Raw genomic sequence first — 21,894 nt, 5'->3', positions numbered from 1 at the left:
CCCACACTGGAATGCAGTGGTGCAATCTGGGCTCACTGCAACCTCCCCCAGCATCAGCTCCCACCTCAGCTTCCTGAGTAACTGAGACTACAGGCATGTGCCACCATGTCTGTCTGACTAACTTTTTTTTTTTTTGGTAGAGGCAGGTTTCGCCATGTTGCCCAGGCTGGTCTCAAATTCCTGGGCTCAAGCTATCCTCCCACCTCAGCCTCCCAAAGTGCTGGAATTATAGGCGTGAGCCACCGTGCCTGGCCGAGTAGTAGTTCTCTGTACCAACAGCAAACTATCTAAAAAAGAAATTAAAAGGCCAGGTGCCTATAATCCCAGCACTTTGGGAGACCAAGGGTGGAAGATCACTTGAGCCCAGGAGTTCAAGTTCAGCCTGGGCAACATAGGGAGACCCTGTCTCTACAAAAAAAAAATTTTTTTTGAGTTAACCAGGCATGCTGGCTGACACCTGTAGTCCCAGCTACTTGGGAGGCTAAGGCGGAAGGATCACTTGAGCCCAGGAGGTCAAGGCTGCAGTGAGCCGTGATCTTGACACTGCACCCCAGTCTGGGCGACAGGGCAAGACTTGTCTCAAAACAAAAAAAAAGAAATTAAGAAGGCAACCCCATTTATAATAGCTATAAAAAATAAAATGCCCAGGAATAAATTTAACCAAGGAGGTGAAATATCTCTACGATGAAAACTATAAATATTGATGGAAGAAATTGAAGAGAACAGTAATAAGTGGAAAGATAGTCTATGTTCATTAATTGGAAGAATTAATATTGTTAAAATGTCCATACTACCCAAAGCCCTCTACAGACTCAATTCAATCCCTATCAAAATGCCAGTGGCATTATTCACAGAAATAGAAAAATAATCCTAAAAATCATATGGAACCACAAAAGACTCTGAATAGCAAAAGCCATCTTGACCAAAAGAATAAAGCTGGAGGCATTACACTACCTTACTTTAAAAAATATTTTTAAAAGAATTACTGCAAAAGAGTTTTTAGTTCCTCAGGGTGGTAGTGTAAAAGGTATTAGGAAGACAGAACAAACTTAATAGTCTTACATGTTGTGAAAGTAACCCAATGTATTCCGAATACCACAATAATGCAAGTTTCCAGAAAGTAGCCATGTTTCAGAAAAGACCTTGTCTCGGCCAGGTGTGGTGGTTTATGCCTATAATCCCAGCACTTTGGAAGGCCAAGGCAGGCAGATCATGAGGTCAGGAGATCGAGACCATCCTGGCTAACACGGTGAAACCCTGTCTATACTAAAAATAAAAAAAATTAGCCAGGCGTGGTGGCATGTGCCTGTAGTCCCAGCTACTCAGGAGGCTGAGGCAGGAGAATGGTATGAACCCGGGAGGCGGAGCTTGTAGTGAGTGGAGATCACGCCACTGCACTCCAGCCTGGGCAGGAGAGCAAGACTGGGTCTCAAAAAAAAAAAAAAAAAAAAAAAACCATGTCTCATATGTGAAATGGAAGAGGTAGAAAGATATTATTTTCCATACACATTTCAGAGAGTGCCGAAGTTACCTGATTTACTAAGTTTTAAATGATCACTCATATTCGTATTATCACCAAGTTTTTTATTTAAGCATAGATAGTAGAATTTTCATATACAGTATTGGTGATTATTAGAAAGATTTGTGGCAAGCCAAAATCATTCTTCCATAAATTTAGGGATTAAAAGTAAGTGTTATATGTAAATCAGTATTTCGTAATAATTATGAGAGTTTTGATCGTGAACACAATCCAGTTTTCTCTCTTGTCTGTCACTAACTCCTAAAACATTTAGGCCAGGCACAGTGGCCCACGCCTGTAATCCCAGCACTTTGGGAGGCTGAGGCAGGAGGATCACTTAAGCCCAGGAGTTCAAGACCAGCCTGGGCAAAAAAGTAAGACCCCTATTTCTACCAAAAAAATTAGCTGGGCATGGTGGCACCCACCTGTGTAGGTCAAGGCTACAGTGAGCCATGTTCACACCAGAGCACTCCAGCCTGGGTGATAGAGCAAGACCCTGTCTCAAAAAAACAAGAACAATTAGGCCAGGAGTCTGTGTTTCAGACAGCTTGGCTTCTATCATTGATCAGGATGAGGGTCAGGGGTTGATTGGCTCTTGGGAAGAAACATCTCCAGGTTCACAAAATCATGAGTAAAATTCACAAACTCACCAATATTAATGAACATCTTCATATTATCACCAAGTTTTGTCAAAACTGTGATTTAAAAAGATGTTCTCAGATTGTGTTCATGACAAAACACAGTAATCCCTTTGATACATCACAGGAGGGGCTATGTAAGTGGCTATTCTTGGCCAGCTTTTCATCTAATTGTGGGCATATTGGGTAGAGGAGACTGATTTAATTATTAGTACCAGGTTCAGTTGTTTAGATGAGGTGATACTGTATTTAATAATATAGGTGGATGACATTGAGTGTCTGAATTTGGACTATTTTTGCCTTTGAATTTCTTTTCTTTTTCTTTTTTTTTTTTTTTTTGAGACAGGGTCTTGCTCTGTCACCCAGGCTGGAGTGCAGTGGCACAATATCAGCTCGCTGCAACCTCCACCTCCTGCGTTCAAGCAGTTCTCCTGTCTCAGCCTCCCAAGTACCTGGGACTACAGGCATGCGCAACCATGCCCAGCTATTTTTTGTATTTTTAGTAGAGACCGGGTTTCACCATGTTGGCCAGGCTGGTCTCAAACTCCTGACCTTAAGTGATCCACTTACCTCGGCCTCCCAAAGTGCTGGGATGACAGGCGTGAGCCCCCATGCCCGGCCTTGCCTTTGAATTTCTATCTAGAAGTGGAATCTGAGGGATAATTAGGTTCAATTACGTTGGTATGTTGAGCCCAGAATCCCATGGGGCATGATGAAATGCCCAAGGCACATGTTAAGGAAGAGTTGAATAAAGGACGCTAAAGAATTCCACTGGCTGGCCAGGCACAGTGGCTTACGCCTGCAATCCCAGCACTTTGGGAGGCCAAGGCAGGCAGATCACCTGAGGTCAGGAGTTCAAGACCAACCTGGCCAACATGGTGAAACCCCATCTTCTACTAAAAATACAAAAAAAAATTAGCCAGGCATAATGGCTCATGCCTGTAATCCCAGCTATTCAGGAGGCTGAGGCAGGAGAATCACTTGAACTCGGGAGGCAGAGGTTGCAGTGAGCTGAGATTGCACCACTGCACTCCAGCCTGGGTGACAGAGAGAAACTCTATCTCAAAAAAAGATGAAAAAAGAATTTCACTGGCTGGGCACAGCGGCTCATACCTGTAATCCCAGCACTTTGGAAGGCCAAGACAGGAGGATCACTTTAGCCCAGGAGCTCAAGACCAACCTGGGCAACTCAGCGAGACACCATCTCTATTTTTTTTTAATTATATTTTTAAAAAAGAATTTCACTTATAGCATTAAGAAAATTTAAGGGCTGGGCACTATGTCTTATGCTTTTAATCCCAGCACTTTGGGAGGCTGAGGCATGAGGATTGCTTGAGCCCAGGCCTTAGAGACCAGCCTGGGCAACATAGCAATACCCCAGCCCTACAAAAAAATTAAAAATCAGCTGGGTGTGGTGGTGCATGCCTGTAACCCCAGCTACTCAGAAGGCTGAGGCAGGAGGATCACTTAAGCCTTGGAGGTTGAGGCTGCAGTGAGCTGTGATTGCGCCGCTGCATTCCCGCGTGGGAGACAGAGTGAGACCCTGTCTCAAAACAAAACCAACAAAAAAAGGAAATTCTAAAAATTAGTAAAGGCCTGCTGGGCGTGGTGGCTCACTCCTATAATCCCAGCACTTTGGGAGGCCGAGGCGGGCGGATCACAAGGTCAGGAGATCGAGACCATCCTGGCTAACACAGTGAAACCCCGTCTCTACTGAAAATACAAAAAATTAGCTGGGCATGGTGGCGGGTGCCTGTAATCCCAGCACTGTGGAGGCTGAGGCAGGAGAATGGCATGAACCCGGGAGGCAGAGCTTGCAGTGAGCCGAGATCGCGCCACCACACTCCAGCCTGGGTAACAGAGCAAGACTCCGTCTCAAAAAAAAAAAAAAAAATTAGTGAAGGTTATATGTTATGTGTATATGTGTTTAAGGATATCCCTGTAAATGTGAAGAGCCGGTGTTCTGAGATTATTTAGGTTGAAATAAAGGAGTACAGTATTTGCTGCTTTACTTTGTTATCCTAACTTTATTGTCTACATATATATCCATATTGTTATTTGAGTACTTTTAAAAATATGTATCCAAAAGCTTTTTTAAAATTGTACCCCCAAATTTTCTTTATTTTTTTATTATATACATTTCTATAATTACTTATAGTTGTTAAAATTAGCTGTGAGATTTAGGGTCTGTCTAATTTTGTTTAATTACATGTAAAAATTTTCACAGCATAAAGACATATTCTCATAGGAATGTGTAAAATAACATATTGTTTTGTTATCATTTGGTTCTAGGAAGATCTTCCTGTTACAGAGGATAACTTTGTGAAACTTCAAGTTAAAGCTTGTGCTCTGAGCCAGATAAATACAAAGGTATTGGTTCTTTTATTATGGCACAAAGTAAAATGAGAGTTTCTTAGTGTATTTAGTGTATAAATATAACGATAACTGACCTCTCAATGTGAAGAATTTATTACCATCTTCATTTTTGTTAATTTTTTTATTTGAGACGGAGTTTGGCTCTTGTCGCCCAGGCTGGAGTGCAGTGGTGCAATCTCAGCTCACTGCAACCTCTGCCTCCTGGGTTCAAGCAATTCTCCTGTCTCAGACTCCTGAGTAGCTAGGATCACAGGAGCGCACCACCACACCCAGCTAATTTTTGTATGTTTTTTAGTAAAAATGGGTTTTGCCATGTTGGCCAGGCTGGTCTCAAACTCCTGACCTCAGGGGATCCACCTGCCTCGGCCTCCCAAAGTGCTGGGATTCCAGGCATGAGCCACTGCGCCCAGCCTACCATCTTTAGAATAGAACAGCTAGGGGAAAAAATTTAGTGTGCTTTTGTATATTTCTATATAAGGGACATTATTAGTCTGATTGAAGTTACGTATTTTACATGAAAATACAAATATTTTATAAGAAAACAGACATAATGTAAATATTTTATAATATTTTATAAACTCCTTTACATTGCAAAAAACTAAGAGTTTATAATTAACAAAGCCTATTATTAAGGAAGAAATAAATAATAAAATAGAAACTAGAAACCTAATCAGTTTATTAGCTACCAATTAGATATTTAACTAATATTACTAGTTATGGTTCATATTTCTGTCATATCTTTTTGTGTCGCTCTCTCATAAACATACATCTTTACCTCACATTACCCTGCAGTAATCTTTCATTATTGACCATGAAATACATAGAATGTTTTCAGTGGTAAATAAACTGTGGTTAAATGTGCCATGATAAATTGAGCAGGTCCATTTACTCCGTTTTTTTGTTTGTTTTGTTTTATTTTTTAGGATTAATGCCATAGTTTACATGACCCATAACTTATTGGATTATAATGTGACTATAATTTTTAGGAACCTAAAAGTCTTCTTTGATAAAGTCACACTTAGGAAATTACAGACCAGGTATAGGCTTTCACTGGGCAACTCTGTAACATGAGCATGACTTGAGAAATGCATTAGTGGGATCCCCTGAAGTCTTTTCACAAGAGTACTAGTACTAGACCTTGTCTGCAGACTTCTGTCTTCAGATGTTTTTATTAAAATGGAAAAATCCATTAAAATCCAAGTCTAAGAAATAATCTCCTTGTCTAACAGAAATAAATAGTAAATTATAGTAAAATCAGTTGAATGAAATATTGCACATCTGTTAAGCATAATGGTTATGAAAACTGTGTGGGTAATGTAAGAAAATGCTTATGGTAAGTGAAGGAGCCAGGATGCAATTGCTAAAACCATAGTTTTAACTCCATACAAATGTGCATAAAAGAAATACTGTGGCCAGGCACAGTGGCTCACACCTGTAATCCCAGCACTTTGGGAGGCCGAGGCAGGCAGATCATGAAGTCAAGAGATCAAGACCATCCTGGCCAACATGGTGAAACCCTATCTCTACTAAAAATACAAAAATTAGCTGGGCATGGTGGCACGTGCCTGTAGTCCCAGCTACTCAGGAGGCTGAGGCAGGAGAATCACTTGAACCTGGGAGGCGGAGGTTGCAGTGAGCCGAGATCACACCACTGCACTCCAGTCTGGGCGACAGAGTGAGACTCCATCTGAAAAAAAAAAAAAATAGAAAAGAAATACTGTAAAACACCCAGTACTTCTATAAGAATGTCATATGAACATCTTAAGAAAAGTATTATGTTCCACATTGAAAAAGAGACTTCTGACAATCAAGTATACAATACAGGAGATCAGAAAATTGAAAAATAAATATAGAAGAGAATTAATTTCTTTTTACTTACTGTTCCTAAAATATTATGGTATCTACAGATACGTTCAGCATCTGTAGTGTTAAGTGCCAGGAGCTTAAACCACAGGCTTAAAGACAGTATACCCTGTTACTTCAAAAGACAAGTACTTACAGTTAATTTGGTCACAATCTAATAAAATACCAATCTCTTAAAAATTTAGCCTTAACCAAAAGAAACTCCAATCACCATGAATCTGAAATTATATGGCAGATTACCTGTTAATATCCATCACTACTTCTCACCCACTCCCTAACCCAAGGCTTTTGAGAACTCAGGTGATTTTAAAGGGTATAGGAATGGAGAACCCTTTGTTCTCATTGGCCACACCCCCTTATTCAACAGTCTTCTCTCCAGACTACCCTCCCTTCACCTGAGTAAGATGACTGATAGTGTTTAGCCAATCAAGAAATGTTTTGGCCATAATTTCCCTTCATACTTGGCAGAGTAAAGATGTTAAACAAAGGATGTTAATGGTAATTTGAATAATAATATTCATTCCTAAGTCCTGCAGATCAACTAATGCCTCAGTAAATTCTTGGTTTCCTACCCTTTAGAGAAACCTATTTTGTGAAGTTACTTGCTTTGTCTCAATTCCAAAACTTGAACCATATTTGCTCTTTCTGTGATTTGACTTTTACTCTCGCTTTCCTCATATATAATAGAGTCCAGGATTTCTTCTGACAATAGTATGTTAACTGCCTTTGTCATGATTTAGCTTCTGGCAGAAATGAAGATGAAAAAGGATTTATTTCCTGTTGGGAGAGAAATTGCTGGAATTGTATTAGATGGTAAGTATACAGATGTGAGTATATGTATTTATTTTCTAAGGTAAAAGAGACTAAATGTAGCTAATTGGTTTACTGGTACATAAAATTATATACAGCCTTTCAAATTTAAATTTAATTATATGAACATGTCCTTTTTTATTTTTATTTTTATTTTTTGAGAGACAAGGTCTCTCTGTGTTGCCCAGCCTGATCATAGCTACAGCCTTAACTCCTGGGTTCAAGCAATCCTGCTGCCTCAGCTTCCTGAGTAGCTAAGTCTGCAGCAAGCTTGTCCAACCAGCATGCAGCCCAGGACAGCTTTGAAGTCAGCCCAACACAAATTCGTGAATTTTCTTAAAACATTATGTGATTTTTTGGCCAGGCGCAGTGGCTCATGCCTGTAATCCCAGCACTTTGGGAGGCTGAGGCGGGCGGATCACAAGGTCAGGAGATCGAGACCATCCTGGCTAACACGGTGAAACCCCGTCACTACTAAAAATACAAAAAATTAGCTGGGCGTGGTGGCATGCGCCTGTAGTCTCAGCTACTCGGGAGGCTGAGGCAGGAGAATGGCGTGAACCTGGGAGGCAGAGCTTGCAGTGAGCCAAGATGGTGCCACTGCACTCCAGCCTGGGCGACAAGTGCGAGACTCTGTCTCAAAAAAAAATTTATTAATTTGAAAAAAAATTACATGATTTTTTTTTTTTTTGGTTCATCAGCTGTCATTTAGTGTTAGTGTATTGTATGTGTTGCTCAAGACAATTCTTTCTCTTCCAGTATGGCCCAGGGAAGCCAAAAGATTGGACACCCATGGTCTACGGGTACACGACATTATGCCTGGCTTTGTCTAGCTTCTTTGGTTTTTGTTTTGTTTTGTTTTGTTTTTGTTTTTTTTCAGAGTCTCACTCTATCTCCCAGGCTGGAGTGCAGTGGCGTGATGTCTGCTCCACTGCAACCTCTGCCTCCCAGATTCAAGCAACTCTGCCTCAGCCTTCCAAGTAGCTGGGGCTACAGGCACTCATCACCATGCCTGGCAAATTTTTGTATTTTTTGGTAGAGACGGGGTTTCACCATGTTGGCCAGGCTGGTCTCGAACTCCTGACCTCAAGTGATCTGCCCACATCGGCCTCCCAAAGTGCTGGGATTACAGGCGTGAGCCACCATCCCTGGCCCTTTTTTTTTTTTTTAATTGAAAAGAAAAATAGGACTCAATTGGTATTTTATAATTGAAGAGCTTATTACAGTGGTAAATATTTAGGGGTTATATATTTAAATCCATAAGTAATCATATATTGAATAGAATGACCAATATTGTCTTTTTATGATGAAATAATGATCTTTACATACAGAACAGTAAGCCTTATATCAGGCATTTGATATAATTTGTTTCTAAATAGACCTATACTTAATATTCACTAACAGGTGGTTCATGATTAACGTGTTTGCTTTTACCTCCTATGCGAATGAATAAATGTGTTAAGGTATGTTAGAGTATATTTGAGTTTTACCTGGGATTTTAATGTAGATTTGATACTCTATGTAATCTTCTGACATAGCTAAATGATAATTATGTTTCTTTTTTCTCAGACTGTAGAAAAATAAATATAATAACTAGATGATCATTCATTTTACATTTAATGAGCAATTGCTAACTGCTTAGGATATAAGTGAAACGAACTCCTTGCCCTTAAACGGTTCACTCTCTAGGGAAGAGACAAATACACACATGAGCAGATTATTATGTAAGCTTGGAAGAAAACTGCTTAACCTGGCCAGAAGAAACAGGAAAGGCGCCTTGGAGTAAGATGTCCCAATCATAAGGGGCAAGCAAGTTGAGAATCACACCTAGCAGGGAGGACATTATGAGCAAAGACAAGCAAGTGAAAGTGGGATGTGTATAAGAATTACAAAGAGTTTGGTATTGCTAGAGCAAGATAAAGTCCTGGGCAGGCGTCAAGGGTATGGTACTTGGTAGCAGAGAAACATTTTGTCAAGAAAATTCTCCTCCTGGGCTGGGCTTGGTGGATTACACCTGTAATCCCAGCACTTTGGGAAGCAGAGGTGAGAGGATGGCTTGAGCACAGGAGTTTGAGCCAACAGAGCAAGACCCTGTCTCAAAAGAAAAAAAAGAAAAAGAAAAAAAAATTATCCTTCGAATATTGCAGAATAAAAGATATTGCACAAAATACTTTCATGATTATGTGAACACTAATTCCTGCCTTCCTAAAATGAAGCAGGAGGATAGGCAAGGGCCAGACCTTTGGTTGAGCCTTAGATATCAGATTGTATTTTAGAGAGATTATTAGAGTAGGCATTTGAAGGAAGGGTGGATGTGAGGAAAACGAGTCTAAAGGCAAGAGGACTGGTTGGGTTGTAGACCAAGAGGCAAGAAACAGCAAAGTCCATAACCTCAACACTGGTGGCAGAGGTGGAGAAGAGGGATGGATTCAAGACATATTGAGGAAATAAAGTCTGCAGGACCTAGTAACTGCGAAATTAAAAACAGATCAGAACCAGGAATGGCTTACAGAGTTCTGGTTCAGGCTTGAATTGGAACCAGCATTTGATAAAGGAAGATGATCCAATTTGGAGGAATATTATGAGTTTAGATTTATACTTACTGAGTTCAAGGAACTTAAGTGACATCTCACTGGCAATATCTAGTAAGCAATTAAATGAGTTAAAGCTCAAGGGTGAGAGATCTATGCTGGAAAGTACATATTTGAGAAATGTCGGCATGTAGGTTGTATTTGAAATAATAGAATTGATGAGTTCTCCAAGGGATAGATTAGAAAAGGAGGAGAGATGTAAACAAAGAACCCTTTGGAATGCACTGTTTGAGGGTCAATTAAAAGAAGAGGAGTATGAAAGAAACCAAGAAAAAAAGAGTCAGAGTGACCTTAGGAGGACAGGGATCAGCAGTAGAAGGGAAAGATAAAAGTATAGTGAATCAGAAGCCAAAAGGATTGGGGGATGATGGCACAGGAGGGAACCAAAGAAGAAGCAAACTCCAAAAGAAAGACTTGAAAGTGGAAATACCAGGCTTCGAATTACTTGCTAGTGGCAACAAATGCACTCTGGGGCCATTTTGTTGACAGAGCCAGTCGAAGGGGCCATTTCCAGATTCAGGTTTCCAACTTACTTCACCACTTCATGTCAGCTTCCGTGTCTGTTAAATAGAAATAATAATACCTACCTTATTGGTACATTGTGAAGTTTAAATGCATAAACACACAACAATGCTGGGCACAAGGAGGCATTCAACAATATTTGGGGTTTTTTCCTCCCCTTTCCTCTTGTAACTCTTTGAATGAAACTACTCAAATGAATTGACTGATAGTCGAGGCTTTTTCTCTACATATGCAGAGACAATGTAACTATATCATTTCTTTTTTTTTTTTTTTTTTTTTTTTTTTTTTTTGAGACAGAGTCTCGCTCTGTCACCCAGGCTGGAGTGCAGTGGCGCGATCTTGGCTCACTGCAAGCTCCGCCTCCCAGGTTCACGCTATCCTCCCGCCTCAGCCTCCCAAGTAGCTGGGACTACAGGCTCCCACCACCACGCCTGGCTAATTTTTTGTATTTTTAGTAGAGATGGGGTTTCACCATGTTAGCCAGGATGGTCTCAATCTCCTGACCTCGTGATCCACCCGCCTCGGCCTCCCAAAGTGCTGGGATTACAGGTGTGAGCCACCGCGCCCGGCCATCATTTCTATAAAGTTCCAGAAAACTTCTTGGTACCAACCTGAATTTATTTCCTAAATCAAAATAATTTTAATGTCACTCTTCTTAAGGGAGGAGACCACCCCTCGTCTTATGCCCAATTTCTACTTCCAAAGAAAGAGGAAGTAAGAACTAAAAGGCAGAAATGAAATCCACAGGCAGACAGCCCAGCGCCATGCCCTGGGCCTAGTTAAAGATCGACCCCTGTCCTAACCGGTTATGTTATCTGTAGATTCCAGACATTGTATGGAAAAGCATTGTGAAAATCCCTGTCCTGTTCTGTTCCGTTCTGATTACCAGTGCATGCAGCCCCCGATCACGTACCCCCTACTTGCTCAATCGATCACGACCCTCTCACACGGACCCCCTTAGAGTTGTAAGCCCTTAAAAGGGACAGGAATTGCTCACTTGGGGAGCTCAGTTTTTGGAGACGTGAGTCTTGCCGAAGCTCCCGGCCAAATAAAGCCCTTCCTTCTTTAACTCAGTGTCTGAGGGGTTTTGTCTGCGGCTTGTCCTGCTGCATTCTCAGAATTCCCTGTTGTATGAGATTCTGCAACAAAAATAAAGACAGATTGGGCTAGCCACAGGAGGAGTAGAAAACAATATAATTATCATAGAAGCTATAGAATAGATTAGTTTCCTTTACTCCTTCTTCCTTAAAGTCAGCTAAATAGAGGCCAGTCACAGTGGTTTACACCTGTAATCCTAGCACTTCGGGAGGCCAAAGCGAGTGGATCAGTTGAGGTCAGGAGTTCAAGACCAGCCTGGCCAAGGTGGTGAAACCCTGTCTCTACTAAAAATACAAAATTAGCCAGGCATGATGGTGCATGCCATTAGTCCCAGCTACTTGGGAGGCTGGGGCACAAGAATCACTTGAACCTGGGAGGTGGAGGTTGCAGTGAGCCAAGATCGCGCCACAGACTCCAGCCTGGTTGACAAGAGCAGAACTCCATCTCAAAAAAAAAATGAATAGTCAACTAAATAGGCAAAGAGAGAGATACTTCTCCTGGTCTCAATAACCGCATGGCCCAAATATCTAGAGAATCCAGATTTGAAGTGCTGTATATCCTGTAGTCTTTATAGACCATCAAAATGTTATTGACATTTTGGTCCTTTTTTCTACATTAAACAGAATCAGTCTTTTTAGAAATCCACAGATTTTAAAAATGTATTTTAATAGATAAGAATTATATTTAATAAACTTGTAATATTAACTATTAATTTTCTTCACTCTTTAGTTGGAAGCAAGGTATCATTCTTTCAACCAGATGATGAAGTAGTTGGTAAGTTATAGTTCATAGTCTTATTTCAAGTCATCTATTTTACTGTCATCTCTGTTTTTTCTATATAACTATTAATGTTCACTGTGACCTTGCTTCATATAGAAGTACTTTCCCGGCTGGGTGCTGTGGCTCACGTCTGTAATCCCAGCACGTTGGGAGGCCGAGGTGGGCGAATCACCTGAGGTCGGGAGTTCGAGACCAGCCTGACCAACATGGAGAAACCCCGTCTCTACTAAAAATACAAAATTAGCCAGGCATGGTGGCACGTGCCTGTAATCCCAGCTACTCAGGAGGCTGAGGCAGGAAAATTGCTTAAACCCAGGAGGCAGAGGTTGTGGTGAGCCGAGATCACACCATTGCACTCCAGCCTGGGCAAGAAGAATGAAACTCCATCTCAAAAAAATAAAGAAAGAAAGAAATACTTTCCTGGTTTTTGGAATTTACTGTCAAATTTCTATTGATGATAAAAATTGGGACCTTGATTGCAATAGCAGAACATTTAAAACTCGCAAGAACAAAAAACCAAACACCGCATATTCTCACTCATAGGTGGGAATTGAACAATGAGATCAGATGGACACAGGAAGGGGAATATCACACTCTGGAGACTGTGGTGGGGTGGGGGGAGGGGGGAGGGATAGCATTGGGAGATATACCTAATGCTAGATGATGAGTTAGTGAGTGCAGCGCACCAGCATGGCACATGTATACATATGTAACTAACCTGCACAATGTGCACATGTACCCTAAAACTTAAAGTATAATAAAAATATATATATATTTAGCTGTAGAACAGTTTTATAGATAAAAAGATAATCATAGTTGCTATAGTGCTTGGTGTAGCCTTTTTCTGGCAGATGCTTAGTCTGTGGCCAGACTGAAGTCTTTAGGGAGAAGGAAAGTTACAAGTCACATGCTTGAAGGCTGCTGACTGACTGGGCCATATAGAAGCTCCATGCACCGTTTCAACTGAAATCATACAGAGCTTTTCTCTTACAACTCTTGTAAAACTAAAAATTGACTTGAAACATTTATTGTTTTTTAAAATCCACAGTATTTTTGCAATTTTGCAACCTGTGTCCTAGACAGTCACACAAACATAGGCTATGACTTTTATAGTTGCAACCTGCATCCTAGACAGTCACACAAACATAGGCTATGACTTTTATAGTAGTCCTTGAAATTTCCATTTCTCTGTGGAAGACATAAAGTTAGAAAACATTTATATAACTTGTATTATATAGGGCCATATAATATATATTATGTGGTGGCTCAGGCCTGTAATCCTAGCACTCTGTGAGGCCAAGACAGGAAGATCACTTGAGCCCAGTAGTTCAAGACCAGCCTGGGCAACATTGCAAAAGCTCGACTCTACATAAAAAATACAAAAATTAGCCAGGCGTGGTGGCACACACCTGTAGTCCCAGCTACTCAGGAGGCTGAGGTGGGAGATCGCCTGAGCCTGGAAGTTTGAGGATGCAGTGAGCCATGATCACACCACTGTACTCCAGCCTGGTGACAGAGGGAGACCTTGTCCAAAAAAAAAAAAGAGAGAGAAAGAAAAGAAAGAAAGAAAAAATATTTAGCCTTATAGCGTTAAAATTATAGCATGCTTGAAATTCTTAAAGGATAGATTTGTAAGAAAGTTTTCATCAGCTTTTTATAGTATTGCCTTTGACTCAGGCATTATCCTGGAGAATTGATTATTTCTTTCTTGTCTTTTTATTCTGCTCAGGAAATCAGTGGCACTCTGTATTATTCAAGATTCTTTTTGTAAGAAACCAAAAACAAAATCAGACTAGCTTAGAAGAAAAATGGGATTTTATTAGAAACATACTCTGGCTGGGTGTGGTGGCTCACACCTATAATCCCAGCACTTTGAGAGGCTGAGGTGGGTGGATCACAAGATCAGGAGTTCGAGACCAGCCTGGCCAATGTGGTGAAACTGTGTCTCTACTAATAATACAAAGATTAGCTGGGCGTGGTGGTGCACACCTGTAATCCCAGCTACTCGGGAGGCTGAGGCAGGAGAATCGCTTGAACCCAGGAGGCGGAGGTTGCAGTGGGCTGAGATCGCGCCATTGCACTCCAGCCTAGGCAACAGAGCGAGACTCTGTCTCAAAAAAAAAGAATTGAAACATACTGAGGTATGTTATGGAACCAAACTATAGGAAGGTAGCTATGCATCAAGGACAATTTTGTTTATTTGTTTGTTAGTTTGAGACAGAATCTTGCTCTTGTCACCCAGGCTGGAGTGCAGTGGTGTAATCATGGCTCATTGCAGCCCTGAAGTCCTGGACTCAAGCAATCCTCCTGCCTCAGCCTCCTCAATAGCTAGAACTACAGGTGCATACCATGATATCCAACTAATCTTTAAATTTTTCTTCTGTAGAGATGAGGTCTCACTATGTTGACCAGGCTGGCTTTGAACTCCTGGCCTCAAGCAATCCTCCTGCCTTGGCCTCCCAAAGTGTTGGATTACAAGTGTGAACCACCATGCCCAACCCATCAGGGACAATTTTTTTTTTTTTTTTTTTTGACACGGAGTCTCGCACTGTTGGCCGGGCTGGAATGCAGTGGTGTAATCTCAGCTCACTACAACCTCCACCTCCCAGGTTCAAGCGATTCTCCTGCCTCAGCCTCCTGAGTAGCTGGGATTACAGGCGCCTGCCACTATGCCCAGCTAATTTTTTATATTTTTAGTAGAGACAGGGTTTCTCCATGTTGGCCAGGCTGGTCTCGAACTCCTGACCTCATGATTCACCTGCCTCGGCCTCCCAAAGTGCTGGGATTACAGGCGTGAGCCACCACGCCCAGCCCATCAGGGAGAGTTTTAACAAGGAGTCCAGATGCTCCCAAGACTCTGACTTTGTTCTATAACATCAGCCATCATCTTACTGTCACTCAGAGGGGAAAGAAGAAAGCGATAGCAGGAGTGGCACAGTGCACTTCCCGTCCCATTTCTGAATTTTTTCTTGTCCACACTAGTAATTACTGGAACCTTCCTCAAAATTTCACTGAACAAAATTTGTAATAATACTTGCCTCTCATTAGGAATGAATTTTTGACTTATATCCCTTTAATTTCTTGTTTTGATTTTTAGGAATTTTGCCCCTGGACTCTGAAGACCCTGGACTTTGTGAAGTTGTTAGAGTACATGAGCATTACTTGGGTATGTAGCAATTCAGTACTTTGGAGCTCACATAAGTCTTACTTCACTGACATAGGGTTTAATAACATTTTAATTTTTTTGAATCTACCATAAGTGTTGTACTTAATAAAGTATCATTAGCCAGTCATGTATGTAAAAAATGTTGGCTGGTCATGTGAATACTTCTAGCTTATAATTAGTATTCATAAAATTCATATTCAGACTAAACAATATATAGACCTTTAAGTTTTACTAACACTGCTCATGGTAAGATCTTTGAAAAGTGATTTCTCTCTTGGCTCTTAAATTATATCCCTAATCAGAATTAAAAATTTTTTTTTACTCTTGGTTATTGACTGAAATAAAAAACGTATAAAATTTAGACAGTACATGGAGAGTTTGAGACAGGAAAGAATCGAGAACACTCATCTCAAGCTGGGTGTGGTGGCTCACACCTGTAATCCCAGCACTTTGGGAGGCCAAGGTGGGCAGGTCACCTGAGGCCAGGAGTTTGGGACCAGCCAGGCCAACATAGCAAAACCTGGTCTCTACTGAAAAGACAAAAAAATTAGCTGGGCGTGGTGACACACACCTATAATTCCAGCTACTCAGGAGGATGAGGCATGAGAATTGCTTGAACTCTGGAGATGGAGCTGAGATTGCACCACTGCACTACAGCCTGGGTGACAGAGCGAGACTCTGTCTCAAAAAAGAAAAAAAAAGGAGCACTTATCTTTGGTTTCTAATATCTTTTGATTAGTGTTGAGTTTAACTGAAATATTCGTTTTTAATTTTTCTTATGGTAATTTATTTTTTGAATATTTAAAGTACACGTACACACACACACTTCATGAAACCATATTAAACAGTTGCTTCATCTCCTAAGTAATCAGGGGAAAGCAATTAAAACCACTTAGAGATAACATTATGCATCCACCAGACTGACAAAAGTTAAAAAGTCTGACCATCAGCCAAGCGCAGCGGCTTACGCCTGTAATCCCAGCACTTTGGGAGGCCGAGGCAAGCAGATCATTTGAGGTCAGGAGTTTGAGACCAGCCTGGCCAACATGGTGAAACTCTGTCTCTACTAAAAATACAAAAAATCTTAGCTGGGCTGTTGGCGCACACCTGTAATCCCAGCTACTCGGGAGGCTGAGGCAGGAGAATCACTTGAACCCGGGAGGTGGAGGTTACAGGGAGCCGAGATGGCACCACTGCACTCCAGCCTGGGTGACAAGAGTGAGACTTCATCTCAGAAAAAAAAAAAAATGACCATCCCAAAGTGTGGGAAGGATGTGGAATGATGGAACCTTTCATGTGCTGGAGTGTAAGTTGGTACAAATATGTTAGAAAACAATTTAGCATTATCTAATTAATGATGTATATATACCAGACCTAGTAATTGCACTCATGTAGCCTATGGAAATTTGATGTGCACTAGGAGGCATACACTAAGAGTTGATAGCAGCGTTATTTGTAATAGTGAAAGAAACTGGAAACAGCCCAAATGTCCATCACCAAGCAAATAGATAATTGAAAATATTCATAGAATGAATTTCTATTGAGCAGTGAAAATGAGTAAGAGCTAAACATATCAAAGTGGATGATTCTCACAAACAGCATTGAGTGAAAAAAGCAAGTTACAGAAGAATACAAACAGTCCCATGCCATTTATTTATATACAGTTCAAAAATGTACAAATTTAAGCATATGTTATTTAAGGATATAGAGAAAAGGTAGAGGATGGAAAGTTGGGTGGAAGTTACCTGTGTGAGCAGGGGAGGAAGATGTGGTCAGTGGATACACCAGGACTCCAGTGGTACAGCCAGCGTATATTTCTTATGCTGGAATTCATTATGTTCTTCATACCATATCCATAGTTGCAAATACCTTCTCTTATGTTCTTGAACTATTGAATTAAACCTTTTCCTAAGTTCTTTTGTTAAATAATGTGATCTCTAATCAGACCTTTTGGGGACAGAGGCTAATTTGGATTTGGGTCTTCCAAAAATAGTAATCTTACTCAGTTAAGTCCTTGCAGTAACTTGAGCTAGGCTACCAAATCTTTGGCATTTCATTTCTAAAATTATAAATTTAAAGTAATTTTTATTTAAATTAATGTCATTCATTATATCTAAAATTTCCAATAATACTTTATTATTTTATTAAAAATTAATTTCCAAAAGACACTTTTTCAGAGATCTGAGGCCTGCACTTATTGGAACGTACATGAAGCCTAGTGAGGAGCCAAGTGTGTGTCTTCCTTTGAAAGATAAAGACCTCTTTCAAATACCACGCAGTGAGAGTCTCTAATCCAGAGCTATCTTGAAATTGTGCAGTTTGAAATTTGAGGACTGCCACGGGCTCCTTTACAGGAAACTATCCTATTTTTGGCCCCAGAGTTTCCTTGAATGGTTGGCCTTATTGCCCTGTTCTTTTGAGTACGTTGTGAATATGGAGTCTTTTCATTAAGTAACCAAAACTAAATTGCTATAGAAGATAAATTATTAAAAACAACAAAAATTGGCTGGGTGCGGTGGCTCATGCCTGTAATCCCAGCACTTTGGGAGGCCGAGATGGGTGGATCGCCTGAGGTCAGGAGTCCGAGACCAGCCTGGCCAACATGGTGAAACCCCGTGTCTACTAAAAATATAAAAACTAGCCGGGCATGGTCGTGGGCGCCTGTAATCCCAGCTACTTGGGAGGCTGAGGCAGGAGAATCGCTTGAACTCAGGAGACGGAGGTTGCAGTGAGCCAACAGTGCCACTGCACTCCAGCCTCGGTGACAGAGTAAGACTGTGTCTCAAAAAAAAAAAAAAAAAAAAACAACCAAACAAGGCCCATTCCTTTAGGCACTGATGAACACTGGAGAATTATGACATGGACCAGAAGGAGAAAAGCAAATTAGAGCATCCATTTTCTAGCTATAAAGTTTAAGCTAAGACCGGCAAACCACACAAATGGCCTTTTTCTTCTACCTTATTTATAAATCAGGAGGATGGATTAAAGTCCAGAAATCCATTAAAGTATATAGAGAAAACAATTGCAGATATTCCTTGAGGAAGAAAACACAGCAAAATGTTTCTTTAAAAGAAGTACGACAGGCGTGGTGGCTCATGCCTGTAATCCCAGCACTTTGGGAGGCCAAGGCGGGTGGAACCCCTCAAAAGTTTGAGACCAGCCTGGCCAACATGACAAAACCCCGTCTCTACTAAAAATATAAAAAATTAGCCGGCTGTGGTGGCACATGCCTGTAGTCCAAGCTACTCGAGAGAGGATGAGGCACGAGACTCGCTTGAACCCAGGAGACAGAGGTGAGCCAAAATTGTGCCACTGTACTCCAGCCTGGGCGACAGAGCAAGACTCTGTCTCAAAAAAATAAAATAGCATAAAATAAGTACTTTAAGGCCGGGTGTGGTGGCTCACGCCTATAATCCCAAAATTTTGGGAGGCTGAGGTAGGAGGATTGCTTGAGCCCAGGAGTTCAAGACCAGCCTTGGCAACTTGCTTGTCTCTACCAGCAAATAAAATTTTGTAAAAAAAAAAAAAAAAAAAAAAGGCTAGGCATGGTGGCTCACGCCTGTAATCCCAGCACTTTGGGAGGCTGAGGCAGGCGGATCACAAGGTCAGGAGATCGAGACCATCCTGGCTAACATAGTGAAAACCCCTCTCTACTAAAAAATACAAAAAAATTAGCCGGGCGTGGTGGCGGGTGCCTGTAGTCCCAGCTACTCAGGAGGCTGAGGCAGGAGAATGGCGTGAACCTGGGAGGCGGAGCTTGCAGTGAGCCGAGATCGCGCCACTGCACTCCAGCCTGGGCAACAGAGCGATAGAGTGAGACTCTGTCTGAAAAGAAAAGAAAAGAGAAGAGAAGGAAAGAAAGACTTTAAGAATGGGCAACATAGCAAGATCATCTCAACAAAAAGTTTGTTTAAAAAAAAAAAATACTAGGCCAAGCACAGTAGCTCACACCTATAATCCCAGCACTTTGGGAGGCCAAGGCAGAGCCAGTTGCTTGAGCTCAGGAGTCCGAGACTAGCCTGGATAACATGGTGAAACCCCATCTCTACAAGAAATAAAAAAAATAAATAAATAATAACTAGATATGGTGGTGTGTGCCTATAGTCCCAGCTGCTTGGGAGGCTGAGAAGGAAGAATCGCTTGAACCTAGGAGGTTGAGGCTACTGTTAGCTGTATTTGCGCCACTGCACTCTAGCCTGTCTCAGAAAAAAAGTAGTACTTTAAGAAGGACCTCTTACACAGCAAAGGAAACAACAGTGTGCAGAGACAGCCTACAGACTGGGGGAAAATGTTGATAAGCTGTACATCTGATAAAGGGTTAATATAGTGATATAGAAGGAGCTCAGAAAACAGCAAGAAGAAAAAAACAATTAGAAAAGGGTCAAAGGACCTGAATAGACATTCCTCAAAGGAAGACGTGTGAAAAAATACTCGACATCAGTAATCATTAGGGAAATGCAAATTAAAACCACAAAGAAATACCATCTCTTACCTGTCAGAATAGCTGTTACCAAAAAGACGAAAGGTAAGTATTGGCGAGAATGTGGAGAAAAGGGAAACTTTGTACGCTATTGGTGAGAATGTAAACTAGTACAGTCATTATGGAAAGTGTATGAATGTTCCTCAAAAATCAAAACATAGAATTACCATATGATTCAGTAATCCTCCTTCTGGATATTTTCCCGGAAGCTTTGAAATCAGATGTCTTGCACTCCCATGTTCATTGCAGCACTATTCACAACAGCCAAGTTGTGGACTCAACCTAAGTGTCCAGATGAATGAATAATATGATATAGATATACACAATGGAATACTGTTCAGCCTTTAAAAAGCAGGAAATTGTGTCATTTGTGACAACACAGATGGAAATGGAGAGCACTATGCTGAGTGAAATAAGCCAGGCACAGAAAGGCAGATACAGCATGTTCTCACTTCTATGTGGAATCTAAAACAAACTCATAGAGGCAGAGAGTAGAAAGGTGGCTACAGAGGCTGCGGGCTGGGGAGAATGGAGTGTTGATGGACAAAGGGTATAAAATCTCAGCTAAACAGGAGGGATATGTTTTTATTTATTTGTTTATTCATGAGATGGAGTTTTGCTCTTATTGCCCAGGCTGGAGTGCAATGGCGTGATCTCAGCTCACTGCAACCTCCGCCTCCCAGGTTCAAGCAATTCTCCTGCCTCAGCCTCCCGAGTAGCTGGGATTACAGGTGCCAGCCGCCGCACCTGGCTACTTTTTGTATTTTTAGTAGAGACGGGGTTTCTCCATGCTGGCCAGGCCCGTCTCGAACTCCTGACCTCAGGTGACCTGCCCACCTCGGCCTCCCAAAGTGCTGGGATTATAGGCGTGAGCCACCGCGCCCAGCCGAGGGATATGTTTTTATTTTCAGTTCTTTGCACAGCATGGTGAGTATAGTTAATAATAGAGTATTGTACATTTCAAAATTGCTGAGAGTAAATTTCAAATGTTTTCATCATAAAATATGTTAAGTATTTGAGATGATGGCTATGTTAACTTGCTTGATTTAATTATTCCACATTGTATTCGTAAATCATAGCATCATTTTGTGCCCCATAAATTTATACAATTATAACTTGTCAATTTACAATGTTAAAAAAAAAAAGAATGATGACTAACAGTGTGACCTTTAGGCTAGATCCTAGGCATGCTGACTGCATCTATAAATGAGGACACTCAACTGAATAACCTGTAATCTCTGTTGTAGCTCCAGCCTTTTGTAAAAGGGAATAATTTCAGTTTCCCGGCAAGTTTGTAGGGGAAAACTTTCAGTTCACCACAACTCTATTTTAGTTTCTATTACTTTCCTGGTGATTTTTTTTTTGTATATAATTTGTTTTTATTTTTAATTTGTCTTTGGTGTTTTGTTTTTTGTTTGCTTGTTTATTTTTGAGACAGGGTCTTACTCTGTAGCCCAGGCTGCAGTGAAGTGGAATGATCACAATTCACTGCAGCCTCAAACTCCTGGGTTCAAGCGATCCTCCCACCTCAGCCTCCCAAGTAGCTGGGACAATAGGCATGCACCACCATGTCTGGCTAACTTTTTTTTGTAGAAACTGTCTTGCCATGTTGCCCAGGCTGGTCTCTAACTCCTGAGCTCAAGTGATCTTCCCGCCTTGGCCTCCCAAAGTGCTGGCATTACAGGTATGAGCCACTATGCCAGCCTTCATGATTGTTTAATGAGTGCTCAGTGCTCAGTCACTTTCAACTCAAATAAGTCTGTTCTTTACCAAACCAAAGAGCTATGTTTCAAACATTCCCCCAAAATGTGGTGTTAGTCCTGTTTCTCAAACTTGATAATAGAGTTAAAGAGTAGAGTAATTCTTCCAACTCTTTTGTACTTTTCAGTTCTTAAGCAATTCTGTCAAGCCTAAAACTAATTTTATTTTTCATTCAAAATTTTCAGCATTGTTGTTTTTATTCCTTTGGAGCTAAACTAGAAAGAGATCAAATTATAATTCTTAGATGCTGAAATATGGCTCTCATTTATTGGTTTAATTGTTTTTTGAGA

At 41.0% G+C, this 21,894-nt stretch overlaps 1 protein-coding gene across 9 annotated transcripts in view; it reads left to right on the top strand.

Moving 5' to 3' along the window:
• Positions 1-21,894, top strand: part of CRYZL1 (crystallin zeta like 1) — a 53,317-nt gene that overhangs the window by 13,278 nt on the left and 18,145 nt on the right. For all 9 annotated transcript variants that reach the window (XR_010154470.1, XM_054675292.2, XM_016947156.4 and 6 more), the window contains 4 exons: positions 4,450-4,527; positions 7,137-7,209; positions 12,147-12,191; positions 15,295-15,363. Coding sequence is in view for 8 of the 9 variants with exons in the window: in XM_054675292.2 (XP_054531267.1) it covers positions 4,450-4,527; positions 7,137-7,209; positions 12,147-12,191; positions 15,295-15,363 (265 nt within the window). In the remaining variant the exon portion in view is untranslated. The remainder of the gene's footprint in view (positions 1-4,449; positions 4,528-7,136; positions 7,210-12,146; positions 12,192-15,294; positions 15,364-21,894) is intronic.

This window comes from Pan troglodytes, chromosome 22 (genome assembly GCF_028858775.2).
Source record: "Pan troglodytes isolate AG18354 chromosome 22, NHGRI_mPanTro3-v2.0_pri, whole genome shotgun sequence".
In the NCBI taxonomy this organism is placed as follows: domain Eukaryota; kingdom Metazoa; phylum Chordata; class Mammalia; order Primates; family Hominidae; genus Pan; species Pan troglodytes.
This window is presented reverse-complemented; position numbering and strand designations above follow the sequence as displayed.